This window comes from Talpa occidentalis, unplaced genomic scaffold (assembly GCF_014898055.3).
Source record: "Talpa occidentalis isolate TD23 unplaced genomic scaffold, MPIMG_talOcc4v2.1 talOcc4.14, whole genome shotgun sequence".
Taxonomy (NCBI): Eukaryota; Metazoa; Chordata; class Mammalia; order Eulipotyphla; family Talpidae; genus Talpa; species Talpa occidentalis.
The window spans coordinates 25,714,086-25,734,167 of NW_023601433.1; the positions used below are offsets into that span (position 1 = coordinate 25,714,086).

The 20,082-nt window shown below is 41.7% G+C and overlaps 3 protein-coding genes across 3 annotated transcripts in view; 1 reads left to right on the forward strand and 2 right to left on the reverse strand.

Moving 5' to 3' along the window:
• Positions 1 to 7,438, reverse strand: part of LOC119244460 (ankyrin repeat domain-containing protein 26-like) — an 88,277-nt gene extending 80,839 nt beyond the window's left edge. The window contains exon 1 of the mRNA XM_054694651.1: positions 7,046 to 7,438. Coding sequence (XP_054550626.1) covers positions 7,046 to 7,278 — 233 coding nt within the window. The 5' untranslated portion in view covers positions 7,279 to 7,438. The remainder of the gene's footprint in view (positions 1 to 7,045) is intronic.
• Positions 1 to 20,082, forward strand: part of LOC119244449 (putative ankyrin repeat domain-containing protein 19) — a 279,339-nt gene that overhangs the window by 171,041 nt on the left and 88,216 nt on the right. The window lies entirely within an intron of this gene.
• LOC119244447 (FUN14 domain-containing protein 2-like) lies at positions 13,015 to 14,050 on the reverse strand. The gene has a single exon (XM_037510219.2). The coding sequence runs from the start codon at positions 14,024 to 14,026 to the stop codon at positions 13,469 to 13,471; it is 558 nt and encodes a 185-aa protein (XP_037366116.1). The 5' UTR covers positions 14,027 to 14,050; the 3' UTR covers positions 13,015 to 13,468.

The following is a 20,082-nucleotide window of genomic DNA, read 5'->3' on the forward strand; positions in this document are numbered from 1 at the left end:
TTTTCAGGAGAGCTTTGGCTATTCGGGGTTTTTTGTGATTCCATATGAATTTCATCAATAATTGTTCTATTTCTTTGAAGAATGACATTGAAATTTTGATTGGAATAGCATTGAATCTGTATATTGCTTTTGGGAGGATGGCCATTTTAATAATGTTTATTCTTCCAATCCATGAGCAGGGGATGTCTTTCCATTTCTTTGTGTCTTCTTCTATTTCTTTTAACAGTGTTTTATAGTTTTCTTTGTATAGGTCCTTTACCTCTTTTGTTAGATTTATTCCCAAATATTTGGTTTTTTTGTTTCAATAAAAAAAGGGATTTTTTTTTTGATTTCTTCTTCTTCAGATTTATTGTTTGTGTATAGGAAGGCTACTGACTTTTGCGTGTTGATTTTGTATCCTGCCACTTTACTGAACTGATTGATGAGTTGAATTAGTTTTTCTGTGGACTTTTTGGGGTTCTCTATGTATATTATCATATCATCTGCAAATAGTGATAGTTTGACTTCTTCTTTTCCTATTTGGATTCCTTGGATGTCTTTCTCTTGCCTTATTGCTCTGGCTAGGACTTTCAGTATTATATTGAAAAGCAGTGGTGAGAGTGGACATCCTTGTCTTGTTCCAGATCTTAATGGAATTGCTTTCAGCTTTTCACCATTGAGAATGATACTGGCTGTTGGCTTGTCATAGATGGCCTTTATGATGTTGAAGTATGTTCCTTGTATCCCAAGAATTTCAAGGGCTTTTATCATGAATGGGTGTTGCACTTTGTCGAAAGCTTTCTCAGCATCTATTGATATTATCATATGGTTTTTATATTTCTTTTTGTTGATGTGTTGGATAACGTTGATTGATTTTTCGGATGTTAAACCATCCTTGTGTCCCTGGAATGAATCCTACTTGCTCATGGTGAATTATCTTATGGGTACATTGTTGGATTCTGATAGCTAAAATTTTATTGAGGATTTTTGCATCCGTGTCATTAGGGAGATTGGCCTGTAGTTTTCCTTTTTTGTGTTGTCCTTGTTCGGTTTTGGTATTAGTGTAATGTTGGCTTCATAGAACGTGTTTGGTATTGTCCCTTCCTTCTCAATTTTTTGGAAGAGTTTGTGAAGGATAGGAACTAATTCGTCTCTGAATGTTTGGTAGAATTCATTTGTAAATCCATCAGGTCCTGGGCTTTTGTTTTTGTGGAGGTTTTTGATTACCATTTCAATTTCACTGCTTGTAATTGGTCTGTTTAGGTGTTCTATTTCTTCTTTATCTAGCTTTGGGTGATTGTAGAGTTGTAGGAATTTGTCCATTTGTTTCCATATAACTGTTCATAGTAGTTACTGATTATTCTTTTGATTTCTGCTGTGTCCGTTGTGATTTCTCCTCTTTCATTGATGATCCTGTTTATTTGTGCTTTCTCCCTTTTTTCCTTTGTGAGCCTGGCTAGGGGTTTGTCTATTTTATTGATTTTTTTCAAAGAACCAGCTCTTGGTTTCATTGATCTTTTGGATTGTTTTTTTAGTTTCAATTTCATTTATTTCTGCTTTTGTTTTTATTATTTCTTTTCTTCTACTGGTTTTGGGTTTTTTTGTTGTTCTTTTTCTAGATCTTTGAGCTTCGAGATTAGGTTGTTTCTTTGAGTTCTTTCTTGTTTCTTGATGTGAGCTTCTATTGCTATATATTTTCCTCTTATTACTGCTTTTGCTGCATCCCATACATTTAGGATATTGGTGTGCTCCTTGTCGTTCAATTCAAAAAATTTTTTAATTTCTTCTTTGATCTCCTCATTAGTCCAGTGGTCTTCCAGTAGTGTGGTTTTTAATCTCCATGAGGTAGGAAAGTTCCTTGCCTTCTTTTTATGGTTTATTTCTAGTTTGATGCCTTCATGGTCAGAAAAGATGGTTGATATGATTTCAATCTTGGTGTATCTGTTGATGTTTGTCTTGTGCCCCAGTATGTGATCGATCCTGGAGAATGATCCGTGTGCGCTTGAGAAAAATGTGTACTCCGTTTTTTTGGGGTTTAGTGTTCTATAGATGTCTGTTAAGCCCAATTGCTCTAGGTCCTTATTTAGAGCTTTGGTTTCTTTACTTATTTTTTGTCTTGTTGATCTATCCATTGTTGATAGTGGTGTGTTGAAGTCTCCCACTACATATGTGTTTTCTCTGATGTCTGTTTTCAGAGAGGACAACAGTTTTCTGATATATTTTGGTGCGCCTTCGTTTGGTGAGTATATGTTAATGAGTGTTATTTCTTCTTGAAGTATTGTCCCCTTGATCATAATGTAGTGACCATTGGGGTCTCTTTTTATCTTTTTGAGTTTGAAATCTGTTTTATCTGATATAAGTATAGCTGTTCCTGCTTTCTTTTTTGGTCCATTTGCTTGTAGGATTGTTTTCCATCCTTTAACTTTGAGCCTATTTTTATCTTTTGTAGCTAAATGTGTTTCCTGGAGACAGCAAAAGGTTGGGTTTTGTTTCTTAATCCAGGCTGCAACTCTGTGTCTTTTTATTGAAGAGTTTAGTCCATTTACATTTAGAGTTAATATTGATATGTTAGCATCTGTATTTGCCATTGTGTTTGTCTTTCCTTTGATTTTATTTATTTATTCTTTTAATAACTTTTTTTTTTTTGGCCTTCTTTCATTGTTATTCGTCCCTCTGAGGTTCTGGCTTTAGGACTCCTTGTAGTATTTTTTGGAGTGGGGGTTTAGTTGTAATGAAATTCCAGAGTTTCTGTTTGTCTGGGAAGGTCCATATTCTTTCTTCAAAGAGGAAGGAGAGCTTTGCGGGATAGAGAATTCTTGGTTGGCATCTGTTTTCTTGGAGTCTGTTGACTATGTCCCTCCACTCTCTCCTTGCCCGTAGTGTTTCTTCGGAGAAGTCTGATGTCAGCCTATATCAGTATTAACTTTAAATGTAAATGGACTAAACTCATTAATAAGAAGATACAGAGTCCCTGGCTGGATTAAAACGCAAAGTCCAACCATCTGCTATCTTCTGCAAACACATTTAACTACAAAAGATGAACTTAGGCTGAAAGTAAACGCTTTGAAAACAATCCTACAAGCAAATGAACCAAGAAAGAATGCAGGAACACCTATACTAATATCAAAAAACAGACTTAAGGCTAACAAAGGTAAAAAACACAAAGATGGGCCTCCTATGCAGCAATTCGCAGCAACTGCATGAATTCGATCCCTGGCCTGCCGGGGTGCTACCCACATGGCACAGCAGACCTCTACCTCTCCTGACTCGCCCACTGCTTCCCTCAGCAGTGCATTTCAGTCAGTCTACCTGCTCTGTTATCTCTCTGTCTCTGGCGAATCCTCTCACCCCTCCCACGGCACCTCTAGCCTATACCCCAGTTCTTGTTTGCACAAATAAATGAATCTTTTTTAAAAAAAATGAGAGAAAAATATGGACACTACATTATGATTAAAGGGGCAGTACATCATTCAACATATACTCACCAATGAAGGAGCACCAAAGTATATAAGATAATACTTATTAGCTCTGAAAACAGATATTACAGAAAATACATATACAGTAAGAGACTCTAACACCCCACTCTTACCAATGGACAAATAGACAAGACAAAAAATAAACAAAGACACTAGAGCCCTAATAAAGACCTAGACCTCATTGGCTTAACAGACATCTATAGGATACTGCACCCTAAAAAAACCCCAGTACATATTTTTCTCAAGTGCACAAGGATCATTCTTGACAACCAATCACTTATTGGGCCACAAGACAAATATCAACAGATACATGAAAATCAAAATAGGGCCGCCACTGGTGGCACAGGTGGTTAAGCTCAGCGCTGTGAAGCTGTCCACAGCCTCTGCAGCGCTGGTTCGACCCCGGCCAGCCGATGAAGGTCCCACATGGCACAGCAGACCTCTTCTGCCTCGCCCACTGCTCCCCTCATTAGTGTATTTCATCAGTCTGCCTGTTCTGTTCCCTGCTCTGTCTCTGGTAAATCCTCTCACCTTCCCGTGCATCTGGCCTGCACCCCGGTTCTTGTATAACTAAATAAATAAATCTTTAAAAAAAAAATCAAAATAATTCCACCCATTTTCTCTGATCATAAAGGCATCAAACTAGAAATAAATCATGAAAAGAAAGCAAGCAAGCCACCCACTTTGTGGAGGTTGAATCCACATTGGTAGAAGACCACAGGATTAAAGAGGAAATCAAAGAAGAAATTTAAAAAATACTTTCAGGGCCTCCCCGGTGGCACAGCGGTTGAGCGCTGGGTTGCGAAGTTGCCCGCAGCCTCTGCAGCGCCGGTTCGATCCCCGGCTGCTCCCCGGCCACCAGAGGAGGGTCCCACATGGCACGCAGACCTCTCCTGCCGCCCGCTGCTCCCCCTCAGCAGTGTACTTCGGTCCTTCTGCCTGCTCTGCTCCCCACTCTGGCTCTGGTGAATTCTCTCGCCCTCCCGCGCTTCTGACTGTACCCAGTGCTTGTATGTATAAATAAATAAAATAAATCTTAAAAAAAAAAAAAATAAAAGAGGATAAATAATAATAGACATGGTAGAGCTCCAAACAACAGAGATTACTATGAACACTTATATGCAAACAAGATTGACAGCATAGAAGATATGGACAAATTCTTAGAATGAGACAATCAGCCAAAGTTGGAGAAAGAAGAAATAGAAAACCTAAAGAAACCAATTACAAACAATGAAACTGAAACAGTAATCAAAACACTCCCCAAAAACAAAAGCCCAGCACCAGATGGTTTCACAAATGAGTTCTACAGAAGCTCAAAGATGAACTGGTGCCTAGCCAACAAAAACCCACAGCTAATATCATTCTCAATGGTGAAAACGTGAAGCCTTTCCTTTAAGACCTGGTACAAGATAAGGATGTCCACTCTCACCACAACTTAAAAAAAAAAAAAAAAAAAAAAAACAGAGAAAGAAAGAATACTACCAAATACATTTTATAAAGACAACATCACCCTAATACCTAACCAAACAGAGACAACACACAAAAAAGAAACTAGAGGCCAATCTCCCTAAAGAACACAGAAGGAAAAATCCTCAATAAAATCGTGGCAAACCAAATCCAACAATGCATGGAAAGATAATACACCATGACCAAGTTGGATTAATTCCAGGGGGACAAGTATGGTTCAAAATCTGAAAATCAATTGAGGCAATTCAACACATCGACAAAAAGAAAAATAAAAACCATATGACCAAATCAATAGATGCCGAGAGAACACTTGACACAATTCAACATCCATTTATGATGAAGGCCCTCAAAATTCTTGGGATAGAAGGAACATGTCTGAACATGATAAATCCTTATACCACAAACCCACAGCTAGTATCATACTCAATGGTGAAAAGCTGAAAGCCTTTCCTATAAGATCTGGAACAAGACAAGGGTGTCCACTCTCACCACTGCTCTTCAACATAACACTGGAAGATAAACTCATGCCATTTTGCAGCAACATGGATGGAGCTACAAGGGACTGTGCTCAGTGAAATTAGTCAGAAGGATAAAGAAAAATATCAGATGGTTGCATTTAGAGGAGGAATATAGGAAAACTAAAGAAAGGGTCAGGGGAAAAAAGACAAAACTAGCAGACAATCTATACATCCGAGACCTACGGCAGGGGAGGGAGAGGGATCAAACGACAACGAGAGCACAAGAGACTATGGTGACAGTTCACGGGTGACTGAAAATTTATGGGGTGGTGGTGAAAATTTATGGGGATTATACCTGAGAGGAGAAATCAAACATCGTATAAAAATGAACAACAAAGTAAAATATATATGTGTATATATGCGTATATATATATATAATTTAATTAAAAAAAAACATGATAGGGCCCCAGTGAGGGCACACAGGAGCAGCCCAGGGAACAGCTATCTCAAGGTAGGCCAAGCATCAGCAGAGCAAGCAGGGGAGCCAGGCACAAGAAAGAGGATGCACCTTCCCATGATCCTAAGGAAATTGTCATAAAATCCATCGCATGAGCACCTGCTAGCAGGTTAATATATTAAGAAGTGCTGAGGAAAAACAGCCAGAATTTCTATTTCCTAAAGATGTTTTAGAATGAAGACAATGGGTGTGTAAGAGAACCACAGCTTTTAAGATGGGGTACTTACCACCAAATCGCCTCTTAGAAAAGGGAAGAGCAAGTGAAACTCTAAACAACAAGTGCCACCGCTGCTCATCCTCACAAACTGTGTGGATGGAAAATGTTATTTCATTCCTATTTACTTCAGTTCCTTTTCCGACCTGGGACCCTAATTATTTCCACTACTATCCGTCAGCCACTGACTGACATGTCCAAAAGCTAATCTGTGCCATTTCAAATGAGATTTTAGTCTCATTCTTGTTTTAAAAACTATTCTCTGTAAAATGAAGGCAGGTTTTTCTCTGAGATAGAGGGAATAAAGGACATCAGTGTAGCTCAACATTTCAAGATCTTAAACTTTGATTTGGTTTGCAAAACTGATGAATCTATCAACAGTTGCCATTTTGAGAAACTGAGTCTTCCTCTTCAAGAAACCAGAACCATCCTCCGCCTTCAAAGTTTCCTTCTCAGGTTCCTCAGAAAAGAACATGTGAGAGGAGGTGGCAACTGATATAAAATGGGCGTTGGGGTATTTCTGAACAACTGTCAGCCTAGGAGTTGATCTACTAGGGAATTTGTCATCTCCTGTACTTTTCTGCAGTACATAACGTGAGGACACAAGAGTGTGTCCATGCGCAGGAAAATGCTCTACATTTTGATTCTTTTCTCATTATTGACCTGAGTTAGGTCATTTCCTGCTGATCAGTAAGCCCTCCACAGGGCTAATTTGACGTGAGTCCCCAAGCGGCCCCCGTCTGTTTCTGCTATAGATCAAGCTAGCTGGGAGTTTGACCCCAGCACCCAGGGGCTGCGATCCCTAGCCAGGTAAGAGGGCTCAGTGCTCCCTCTCAGTGACAAGAGGCCAGGGCTCCCCCAGGATGATCCCAGAAAGGTTGCGTTCTCCCAGGACCTCCCTCCTTCTCCCTGCTGGCCTCCAAGTGCCCGGTACCTGTGCTGTGAGTCCAACTCATTCAAGGCACGTTTATGCAGCTGCAGAAGCGCCTGCACTTCAGAGACATCGCCGATGAGAGCAGCTCTGTGGATCTTCTTGAGACCTTTGTCTTTGATGTTGCCATACACAGGTCTTCTTGTGTCAGTGTTATGGTCGACAACAGGGTCGGTGATGGTTTTCTTCTGTGGGGTGCGGGAGGTCCAAGAAGACCAACCAAAAATCCTCCTCATGGCAAAGCGCAGGACTTCGGGAGGCCTCCCCTCCCTCTGCTGCCTCTACCACCCAACAATGGCACTTAGCGATGAATCGCCAGCCAGCCAAGCACTGCTAGAGGAACCAGGTAGGTCACCACAACCCACTAGCAGCCAAGTTCCAGCAGAGCTAGGAAACTTTCAGTTGGAAGAACCAACCGTTGCCAAGCAACATCAGTAAACAGCAGTGCATGCGCATCAGTGGGGAGGCATGTGCCCAGTGTCATGGTGATGGTGTGTAGGTACAACATCAAAGCCTATGCTTTTCACACAACACAAGACACACGCACACACACGCACACACACACACGCACCATGGCAGTGGGCTCATACTGCCATAAAATTACCATGGTGGTCTTCTCCACTGCTGCTCCAGCATGGGCCTTTAAAGGACCAAAAAGCCATAGGTCCCCTTTGGCATCCAGTGCTATCCATGGTAGGAAGGAGGCTATGGTTAGCTGGGGTGGGAAGTAATGGGGCCCCAGAAGTCATGCAATGGGAGCAGGACCCGAGTGCCATATGGACAGAATGGAGGTAGCATTGCAGTGGGTGTACAGAAGAGTGGGTGTGGCCCTTGGGCCAACCTAAGGTCAAAGCAAATCTGCGCGCACAAACAGATGCTGGGAAAAACCTCCATGGTCTTTCAGTACCCTGGGAACACAAGGGCAGTCACATAGCACCAAGAACAATGAGAGTGGACCTGAATGAAGTCCTGCTAAATACTATTGAGGGGGAGGGTGCCTCTCAACTGCTAGGATAGTCATCTCTCTTGTCAAAGGAGCCCATGAAACCAACAAGGGATTCAAAATGAATCTGTTTGATCAGAGCTCCTTTGGTTACTAATCACATTTCAGCTTGGACCAGTGAGAAAGAAGGCGACTGTTGCTTGCTTCAGAAGCCCAAGTTCATTATGGGTCAAGATGGACACACTTGTGCATTTTCAGTTTTGAAACAGCCAGTTTGAGAGGGAAAAGATCCAGCATCAGATTGAAAATGGACCAACTGACTAGAGCTCAACTAGCACCAAATATGTGGGATGAGTGCCTCCTCACCCTTGGTGCCTAGTGTTCCTTGTGACGCCCAACCTCAGTACAGGTCAGGCTGCACACATTAGGGAAATTCAACTGACACTGATCATATAACTGGGATGGTAAACTGCCCAATCTTATTGGAGTGCCCATGGTTGCCAATGAAAAAAAAAAAAAGGACTAATCAGGTTTGAATGGCAGGCATACTGAAGTGTATATAAGTCAGGTTCCAGCCAGTGTCCAGTCAGTCACACTCACCCAGCTGCTCTCCTGTGGAGACTTTGTAGAGCTGCAACCTTAGTCCCTGTCCTCCTGCTCCACTACCCACCGACCTAACTTCTCACTCTGCCTCTAATATCACATGCTGAATGACACCACTGGCCTTGTGCTGGGCATCTCTAAAAGGGCAGGAATGGAAGAGAACATTGGCACACCATATATCTGACAGGGGACTGCTATCAAAGATCCATAAAGAACTCAAATAAATCTGAAAACAAAACAGTACAAATACCTCCTTCAAAAATATGGGCAGGAGGGCCTCCCTGGTGGGGCAGGCAGTTGAGCGCCACACTGTGAAGCTGTCAGCAGCCTCTGCAGCGCAGGTTGGATCCCAGGAGGCCGGTGAGAATCCCACATGGTGAAACAGACCTCTCCTGTCTCGCCCACTGCTCCCCTCAGCAGTGTATTTCGTCAGTCTGCCTGTTCTGTTCCCTGCTCTGTCTCTGGTGAATCCTCTCACCCTTCCACGCATGTGGCCTGTACCCCAGTTCTTGTATAAATAAATAAATCTTTTAACAAAAGAAATATGGGCAGGAGAACTAAACAGACAATTCTTCAAAGACAACCTAACTTCAGACAGACATATGAATTAATGTTACAATCACTTATTTTCAGGGAAATACAAATCAAAACCACAACGAGATACCATCTCACACCGGTGAGAAGGACCCACATAGCGAAGACCAGAAAAAAACAAGTACTGGCAAGAATGTGAGGAAAAGGAACCACCTGTGCCTCTGGTGGGAGTACAAACTGGTTCAACCTTTATGGAAAGCAGCATGGAGGTATCTCAAAACATTAAAAATATATCTGCCTTTCGACCCAGTAATTCCACTCCTAGGCATCTACCGCCAAAATTCAAATATCCTCATTCAAAAGGAAACTTGCTTTCCACTGCTCACTGCAGCACTATTTACTATCGCTAACTTATGGAGACAACCTACATGGCCCCAAACAGATGAGCGTATCAAACAATGTGCTGTCTATATACACAAAGGAATATTAGTCAGTGATCAAAGAAGATGAACTCATTCCATTTGCATCAACCGGGATGGAACTGGAAGGGATAATGCTAAGTGAAAAAAATCAGAAGGAGAAGGATAAATACAGAATGGTGTAACTAATTTGCGGAATACAGAGTACCTAAACTAAGAATCAGATAAAGACACTGTTTAAAAAATGTTCAAAGCTGAGTACAGAACTACAGCAGCCAGAAAGGGGAGCGGCTGGGGAAAGAACAAAGTGGGAAGGGAGCACAATGGACTATGGTAGTGGACGCCGAGTGACGGGGTAGTGGGCGCGCTATGCTGGTAATGTGTGATGGGGTATCCAAATATTAACTCGATTAAAAATAAATAAATTTAAAACATTTAAAAATGTTCCATGTAGCTGATGTTCATTCATCAACTGTATTCCTGGCATCACCAACACTCCTGTTACTCTATGATTTTCTTCCAACACACTGAGTAGAATACAGTTAATAGAATACTCTGACTTTAGTCAATGGTATTGAGCAAATGATGTTTATCAGAATTACCCAGAGAGAGCATTACTAATTGCTTAACTTCATACTGAAAGAATGTAGTGGTTCGATGTCTGTAATTTATTTAAACTACTTCTGTAAAAAACCTCAAATACTATAAAATGGTAGTGAATGAGTATTTTTTAAAAGTATACGTAGAATAATGTACTTAATATTTGTAAGCATAATAATAAATGTTATTTTGTTATGAAAATAAAGGTTTTTTTAAAAAACATTTATTTTATTTATGCATACAAAAGCTGAGGTGTAGGCCAGAGCTGTGGGAGGGTGAGAGGATTCACTACACATAGTGTGGGGAGCAGAACAAGAGGGTTAATTGAAATATACTGCTGAGGAGAGCAGCCGGCAAGACAGGAGAGATCTGCTGCACCTTATGGGTTAGCTCCTTGGCCAGGGATGGAACTCATGCTGCAGTAAGTGGTGATAGCTTGATAGTGCTGAGACTTTAACCCCTGTGCCACCAAGGAGGCCCAAAAATAAAGGTGGGTTTTTTTACTTTTTTTTTAAGATTTTATTTATTTTTTTTATACAAGAACCGGGGTACAGGCCAAATGTGTGGGAGGGTGAGAGGATTCACCAGAGACAAAGTGGGGAACAGAACAGGCAGACTGACAAAATATACTGCTGAGGGGAGCAGCAGGTGTGACAGGAGAGGTCTGCTGCACCATGTGGGACCCTCGCCGGCCGGCTGGGATCAAACCAGTGCTGCAGAGGCTGCGGACAGCTTCACAGGGCGGTGCTCAACCGCCTGCGCCATCAGGGGAGGCCCCCAAAAATAAAGGTTTAAATGATATTAACAAATATATATAAATCTCACCTCAGCTAGTTATGTGTCACTGAGGGGGATGACATGAGGATGCCTTTCACATTCCCTAACTTAAAATGAACAAGTGTTACTGCTGTTAAGAAAAAACTATAATAATAACACAACTAAGAACAGGTTACAGTCTTCATGGCAATGTATACCTGACCCCCCAAAAAAAAAATTATTGATGACCTGGCACATATATTTGAAAGAATTTGTGGCAATGTCTTATGAATTATTATGAATGGACTCTCCACATGGTTCCAATGTCATGCAAACTCACTAATAATATGTAAGACTAGAATGTGAAAGGATAAAATCAAGATCTTTCTCTTAGGAAGACCAACATCCTGGTGAGAAGAGAAATCTCAGTAAACTACCTTGTGATCATAATTATTGGACCTGAAATGAGACTCTTCATGGAAAACATAGAAGAAGTGAGCTGAACTATGTAATGAGATTTTTCATGGCAAAGAAAATTTGAGATAAACATCAAACATGTGTAATAAAAAGATGAAGCCATTACCCACATCAGGCACTGTTTTCAAAACGTTTGCTTTCCACTGGGGTTTCTCATTTCTAACTTTCATCTTCCCTTCATATTTCAGCAAGGTCTTTACCTCTTCTCTTTCTTTAAATTGTACTTACATCACTGTACTTACATCACTGTGTGATTTTTTTTGACCAGACATTTTACTATATTTAAAATTATTGTTGCTAAGCAAGGTACAATGATAATTATGTAAGTAGGTGATGCATCCGTCGAGGCCATTATACTATTTTCTTGGAAGGTTTACATAATAAAAAGTGGGAAAATGTAAGTTCTTTTATAGAAATATGCAGCAAAAAAATGTCTCATACCATGACTGGAGGAGAAAAAGCAAATGGGAGAATTCTAGAAAGCTTTACAATTTCCAAACTCAATACAGCATTCCCAAGATAAATTAAAAAGCCAAGACACTTAAGAAGGTCTTAAAAACATCTTTTGCAGAGATCACCGGCAAGGTTAACAATGTGTTCTCATAACTCATAAAGTTTCAATTCCCTGATCAGTACTTTTTCCAGATATCCTTCTATGTATAATCAACAAACAGTGAGTCCTATTTAAGAGTTCAGCTCCTTGGGTATACAGAAGACACTAGCTTAGTCCCCTGGAACCAGGTATTCTAGATGGTATCAGGTAACTACAACAAAACATGCAACGATTCTAAGAGTATGAGTGTCTATAAACTTTTAAAGAGGGATTTCAAGACTTGGGGTCTTCATGAGACAGAAAATTACATTTGATAATGGATATAATTTATTTCACAAGTGCTATTGCTGCCATACTCAATTCTGTATGTCCAGAATGGTGTCTAAAACACTCTACTATGACTGACTGAATAAAGAAATAGAATCATCACAGAGAAGCTTATGTTTGGATGAGAAGAACACTTCACATTTTAAAGCTTAAAACTTTTCTGTGATAAGTAAATCCAATAACTTCTGCCTCTCCCCCTAGAGCTACATACTTTATCAAAAATAAATCCTTAGAAACAGTCATGCACTGGCCTGGTCACAGCCCTGGCCTGTAAATGACTGACCACTTCAAACGCCTCTCCCGACTGAGCACTATAACCCAGCTCAGCAGATGTACCTTTGAGACAAGTTCCTTAACATTCAGACTTTTTCATTGCAGTGCTTATGCTGCCATTTTTGTCAGGATAATTATAGCAGGTATAGATAAACCAACTAAAAGAAAGCAGATAACCCACTTAATGGTGAGAGAACAGATGTATCACTAAGATTACACTTTTCCAAAGGCGGACCTGTTTGTGCTTCCCATCTGCAATATTTTTAAATGGGCATCCACATCCAACCGGGCCTGTGTATTTCTACTGCAGATATTAACATGTAGATACAGATGTAGATACAGGTGTATCTACATATGTATTTGTGCAGATACTTGTTTATTGATATTTTGTTTGTTTTTATACAAACATCCATATATACCGTGAAGGATACTTACTTGAATATTAAAAGTAGTTTTCTCTAGGTGATACACAAAAATAAAGGAAAAAAGTAGACACCAAAATACCAACATCATTCATGCTTCAAAGCAATGTATTCAGTTCCTTTCCACTCACACAGGAGGTCTCTTATGTGCTGTTACTTCTTTTCCAAATAAAGGGGGTTGGGACATCACATTCTCTCAAAGTTGGGACAACTTTGAGGACCCACTTATCCCCCACAGGGGCCATCTTATAACATGTCCTGGTCAGGATCTTACTTGAGGGGAAAGGAACCTTCTCGCTGACCTACAGATTAGTCAAGCAGGGAGGATGCTGGGAGCACAGCTAAAGTCTACTGTCTCTTCTGCGGCTGTCAAGCTCACAGTTAACCTGTACCTAGGATGCCTGTAGAAGCCATTCAGATTAGACACTGCTGGGAGGATGGCTTGGAAAAGAGGAGGAGGAGAAACAGTGTCCTGTGATGGAGCGGGAGGCTGCCATGATGGAAGCAAAGTCATCCCCCTTAGGATGTCATGCCAAGCAGAAAGCCTCCAAAAAACCCCACAGTCACCAGGAAATTCTTCTTCACAAATATCACCACCTCCTCTGCTTTGCTTTTGATCTCTGTAGGTAACTGGTTGCTCTTGTGGATCTTCAGCTGCTGCTTGGCTTTCTGCATGTCCTTCTCCACTCGCTGCCAGTCAACTCTGATGTAGCCCGTATGGTTTGCAAGCTGGAGGAGGAAAAATCCCCCTCCCACAGCTGTGGCGGCCAATTTTCCAACCTTCTGGAATATGAAACCTGTGCACCAACCAGTGACGCCACCGATTAACAGCTGGGTGGCGACGTTGTACTTCTGGGCAGCGAACCCCGAATCTTGCAGAAACAATCTGCGCCACCACGCCCGCTTCTTAGCGACCTCGGTCAGGTCCAGAGCCTCGCTATTCACCTGAGTAGCCGCGGCCATCTCTGCGAGCTCTTCTCGCGACGACTTGCGGTGAGGCTCCCTGCGGCTGGACCCCGCATGGCTCTGCGCACTGGAGGCGCTCAGGCTCCCGGCCCGCGGGGCAGGTGTTTCCATTCCCCAGGCAGCCGCGGAAGAGGGAGGGCGGGGCGCGTGCCGCTCCCTCCCCACCCGCGGGCTCCAGGGCGTCACAAAGCTCCCTGCAGTCATTTTAGGTTTTCTCCCCAATAACTCCCAGCTAATAATGGATCTGCTTGTGGCACTAGTATCTCGCACAGAAACTCTGTTTCCTCTTATGAGTTTTTACACCAGAAACTGTTATTTCTTTGAATTTGTATTAAAATCAGTAACAATACTCAGATAGTCCATGGTAACATTTTCCAGGTGAATTCTTTTTCACCTACTACTTGCTTTTCCTGCCCTGCCCTCCTCCCTTAGAATAACTTTGAGTCCATCCTGTGTGTCTTTTTTAATTACTCAGCATCGAAGGAAATGAAGTTTTTCCTAATCCAGCTATTTCCAAGAATTTCTCATGGGTTGAACTGAATATTGTTATGATTTCTTAAGAAAACACCGACTCTGTTTCCACCTTCAAAGTTGAGGCTCATTTACTTCTTGAAATACATTCTTCTCTTGGTCTCCAGAACATGGCATTCTCTCAATATTATTCCATCTCCACAGACTCTCTGTAGTTCACACTGCTCAATCCTCCTTTTCATCACTTCTAAACCTCGTCTTCACCAGGATTACCCCAAGACGGCAGAGCTCTCATTTTCTTGGTCTCATGCAGTTCCCACAAGGGTGAACCTTTGTACACTGCTGGCATCCACATTTAACTCTGTTCATGCCCTAACAGGATACATATTGTTGTGAGTAGTCTAACCCCTAAAATAATATTTTAAAATGATACCTAGTTAAAAGCTAATTGAAGCAAAATATATATTCCTTTTAAAAAATCCAAAAGGAGGAATAAGCAAACAAAGAAACAGTACATAAAGAAAAGAAATTGCAAGACTGTTGGACTAAACTTAGTTATACCGATAAACTAAATAAGCTAAAGAAAACATGAAAGCTAGATTTAAAAAGCAACAATAATATTCAGCTTATAAGAGGCACATTTTAAATAAAAGAACAAGGTAAAATTGAAAGTAAGGGACAGAAAACAATATACTATAAAACTCTAAATAAAAGAAAGCTGAGGAAGCAATGTTAATAATGAAAAGGGGGCAGCTACCTCTCTCTTCTATAGAAGCACCCAGATTCATTTTGTCTGTGTTCTTCACCCACAAAACCTAGTTTGTGTGTATTTTTGGATACCTGGCTTGTGCCTCAATGCCCCAAGAACAATAAACTGAGGCACCTCAGAATCACACATTTGTAATTTGGGTTTAAGTACGTAATTCAGCCACACATTTGTAATTTGGGTTTAAGTATGTAATTGTTCCAAAAATTTCATGTATTGTAATTATAGTAACAAAGGTAAATATGAAAAATTTGTCTGAAATTTGAAATCTCCACAGATAACCTCAACCCAAATGACTTCACTGGTGAACTCTTCTAAACGTCAAAGAAGAAATAACAATCTTACATCCATGTAATAAATACAAACACTGCCCAAATCATCTTATGAAAGTAGTAAAGTCCTCACCCCAAACCTAAAGAAAAATTATAGCAAACAGGATAATATCTCTCATGAACATACATAATAAAAACTTACACAAAATAGTGAAAAACCAAATGCAGTGACTGAAAAATAGCAAAGTACATTACAACCAAGGGACATGTACTTTCAAAATATCAGGCTAGTTTAGTATTGAAAATCAGTCAGCATTACTCACCACATTAACTAAGAAAAACCATGATTATTTCAATATGAAAATTCACTCGTAGATTAAAAAAAAAATCTTAGCGAAAGTAGAAAGAGAAGGGAATTTTCACAAATTGATCAGGTACACTTATAGAAATCTTTCAGTTAACATCGAAATTAATGGGAACATACTAAAAAGCTTCTCCCAGTCGGCAAGTGTTGTGACAGGAACTTTGTTGCCACTTTGCGGGGGGGACGCGATGAGGTGCACAACAGTCATGGAGCAGGTTTCCAGGCAAGACTCTATTACTTGAGCAGAAGTTCTTGTGCCGTTTATTGAAATCATACAGGATACTAAAAGCTGACAAACGGTATGAGGAATAGGGTCAGGAGAGTGGGATAGAAATGGGGAACAAGGTTTTACAAGGAACAGGGAAGGGGACATCTTGATCATGTGTTAGAGATATTTGCATCAGCAAAGTCTCTTGTTATCACAGGCAGAATTATCCCAAGACTGCCATGGGGATAGTCATGTAATCAGGTCAACAGCAGCCTAGGCAACCCCAGACCTGCATCGCCATAGAGCTACACTCCATAGGTAGTCAAGGAATGTTCTGCTGTGATTTGTAGATAGCAAATAGGTCACAGTTGCCCATGAGTGGCCAGCACATAGAAATCCACATGGCCACCTTTCTGTTATATGGGCGAGGGGGAGGCGGGGAAAGATCAAGAGTGGTCTGGTAGATCAGCATGGCTTGTCTGCGGCAACATGACTGGATGTAGAGGCAGCACCGTCAGCCTAGGCAGACGAGAAAATAAAACAAATAGGAGGCATAAAAATATTTGAACACAAGTTTGTAAAGAGAAGCCTATCCACCATGTACATGGGTTAGCAAGTTTAGAAAATGAGAGAAGGTCATCAATGGATTGTTGGAAAACTTGCTGAATTTCATGAATTAATTTAGCAACTTGGACTGAAGGTCATGAAAGGGGCCGCCAAAGGAGAATCAAAGGCTTGTAACAAATTATGTTGTTGGAGGGCCCAGTAATAGGAGGTAAGATTGTTGGCAATAATATTAGTTACACCTAAGGGGTCAAAACCCATGTCACACTGCAGGAGAGAGTGAGTCCACATGGCTTGTTGGTGTTTGCCAAGCCAGAGGGCAGCGGATTCAAGAGCATCAAGACGAGTAAGAATGTGCTGATCAATTCGGGCTTGAGCAATGAGGTCCTCTGTGATGTTATGCATAAATTGATGAACCTCATTGGCCATCTGGAGAGATTTTGCCAGAGCTGTGGCAGCCATAGCTGCAGCAGTGGTCAGTGAGAATAGAAAGATTATAGCTGCTTGCAGGGAGGTCAAAAACCTCTGTACTCTCTTTTGATGTAATTCTAAGGCATTAACAATTTCAGCCAAGGGTGATCATCCTCCCAAGGCCTGGTGAGGTTAACTGGTACCCAGGCATGCATCTGTCATTTAATAAAGAAAACAGACTTATATATATTAAGAATAGAGTGATCAATGCATGAAGAAATAATACCACCTGGTGGGAAAGTCGGGGATTGAGCTTGAAGAACTGGAATTGAAGAAGTTAGGAGAAATATGGGCAAGAGGTGCAGATTTGTGAGAACTTAGGTGCGTCAATAAAATTTCATAGAAACTTTCCTTCCTTGAACTGGGCTGGACCATGTTGCAGAATGTAAAGAAAGAACGGGAGGGCAGTTCTCCAGATCTTGGTTTTAAATGGGGAGCATATATTATTATTATGACAATATATCTTGACAATAGACCAGCAAAACCTGGATTCCAAGAGGGGCGGAAGTGTTGATAAAAATAAGGTAAGGACCAGTTCCATTTTTTTTTTTTTCATGCCAGGTTTTGTTTATTTTTTTCCATAACCAATAAACCTTGGGGACCCCAATTGTGAAGGGTGCAATTATTAGCAAGGGGTATTAAAGTGCATATTTCTCAATGGAAAGCATCAATAAAATACTTTATGTCTTGCCATGGATGCTGGCATAGGGGAATGGGAGGAGCATGTAGAGGATCACAGTTAAAGTGAGGAGCATATTTTCAAGACCAATAGTTTGTACAAACCACTGATATTGTATGGATATTACCCATGATTCACCTGTGGGTTCACAGAACAATTCATTCATTTGCCATTATAGAGAGAAAGGTGTAACGAACATATAAAGTTTACTAGTAAAACTGAAAATATTAAGGTAACTGCGAGCACGGTGAGTGAAAGTAGCTGAGGCCACATACTGAGTATTAAAAACTGATAAAGCAGATGGTGCCTGAGCCTAAACCTGGTAAGAAGCTATAAAAGGAGCCCTACCAGGGCCTCCCCAGTGGCACAGCAGTTGAGCGCTGGGTTGCGAAGCTGCCCGCAGCCTCTGCTCTGGCGAATTCTCTCACCCTCCTGCACTTCTGACTGTACCCAGTGCTTAAATAAATAAATAAATAAATAAATAAATCTTTAAAAAAATTTATAAAAATAAAATAATAAAAGGAGCCCTACCAAAGCAGACTCAGAGCAGTCCTGAAAACTGGCTCAGAGCAAAGGTCTTGCCGGAGGCTACTCTTTTTTTTTTTTTTTTTTTTTAAGATTTTAAAGATTTATTTATTTATGTATACAAGATCTGGGGTACAGGCCAGAGGTGTGGAGGCTGAGAGGATTCACCAGAGACAGAGTGGGGAGCAGAACAGGCAGACAGACTGAAATACACCACTGAGAGGAGCAGCAGGAGAGCCAGGAGAGGTCTGCTGTGCCATGTGGGTAGCTCCCTGGCCGGAGATCAAACTGGTGCTGCAGTAGCTGTGGACAGCTTCATAGGTTGCTTCTCAACTCCCTGCACCACCAGGGAGGCCCTGGAGGCTACTCTTCCAGAGTCCAGCTTGCTGCCTCCCTTTGGACTCAGACTCGCTCTCCATCTGAAACCTCTCCTCACTCCTGCTCCTTCATCCCTGCTCCCCAGTTTGGCACACACCAAAGCAATCTGCACTCCCCTGCTCTGCTCCCTGTGAACCAGTGGCCTGCTCTTTGACAGTGGCACAAGGTGCCTATAAGCTCAACACTCTGCATGACCAGTGACCATCTGCACTGCGGGCCCTCGAGCCTAGAGATTTCCACGGCCTGAGGACTTCCACTTAGGTGGAAGGCCCGGCTAACACAGGTCACGGCTACTGTCTTCAGTCAAAGGTACTTTGGGAACTTGGGGTTGGCTTGCCTGTATGAACTTAAGTGTGTGTGTGACCAATATAGGAATAAAATTCTCTTTGAGAGCCAACTTCTGACTGAAGCTTATCTATCACGCTTGCGACAAAAGGACCACACTATGAATTAGGGATCAAGGTTAGACACAGAGGATGTGAGGGACTATGTATGATCCAAGAAGCATTAAGGGAATGGGTAGGATATTTAGAAAGGGACAATGGTAGATGGGGTCCCCCTAAATGAACAGAAACATTGGTAGCATAGGGGGCTCTGGATCGGCCCAACCAACTAACCTAAAGAATGGAGGGTTAATGACATGAGCCCATTTTATATGAGATGCAAAAGAAAAGGAATAAAAATTGAAAGGAAGAAAAGAAATACCATAGAGTGAGCTGTAAGACAGGAGAACAGTGCAGCAGTAAAAGATTCAAGGGAGGGCATCCCCGATGGCGCAGCGGTTGAGAGCTGGGCTGCGAAGCTGCCCGCAGCCTCTGCAGCGCCGGTTCCATCCCCTGCCACTGGCAATGGTCCCACATGGTGCGCAGACCTCTCCTGCTGTGCCCACTGCTCCCCTTAGCAGTGTACTTTGGTCCTTCTGCCTGTTCTGCTCCCCACTCTGGCTCTGGTGAATTCTCTCACCCTCCTGTGCTTTGACTGTACCCAGTGCTTGTACAAATAAATAAATCAATCTTTAAAAAAATAAAAATAAAAAATAAAAGATTCAAGGGAAAAGGTTACTCCCCGTGGGGCCAGCTGTGGTTAGGCACCTGAGAAGCCAGGCATTTGATACTGTCCCAGGTGGTGTTGTTTTTAGATGTCTGAAGATTAAGTCTCCATTGATTGTGCCTTTCTTTTGGAGAGCTGGGAGCCTGGAGGGATGCAGTCATCCTCAGTCTCTTGAGTTGTAGGAGTGGATCCTGAAGCCATCCTGCCAACTCATGATAACTCTTAAAGCAGGGCAGTGCTGGAATTCACTGAACTCCCTCTGGAGACAAAATGGCTGCATACCCTCTTCCCCATGTAAGTAAAGGAGGTAGGCCTTCCCAGAGAGGGTTGGGAGGCATTTTATAAAGAACCAAGGGCTTGTCTTGAGATCGGATTGAGATGTTAGAGAAATGATGGTGAATGGGTGTATCTCAGGAGCA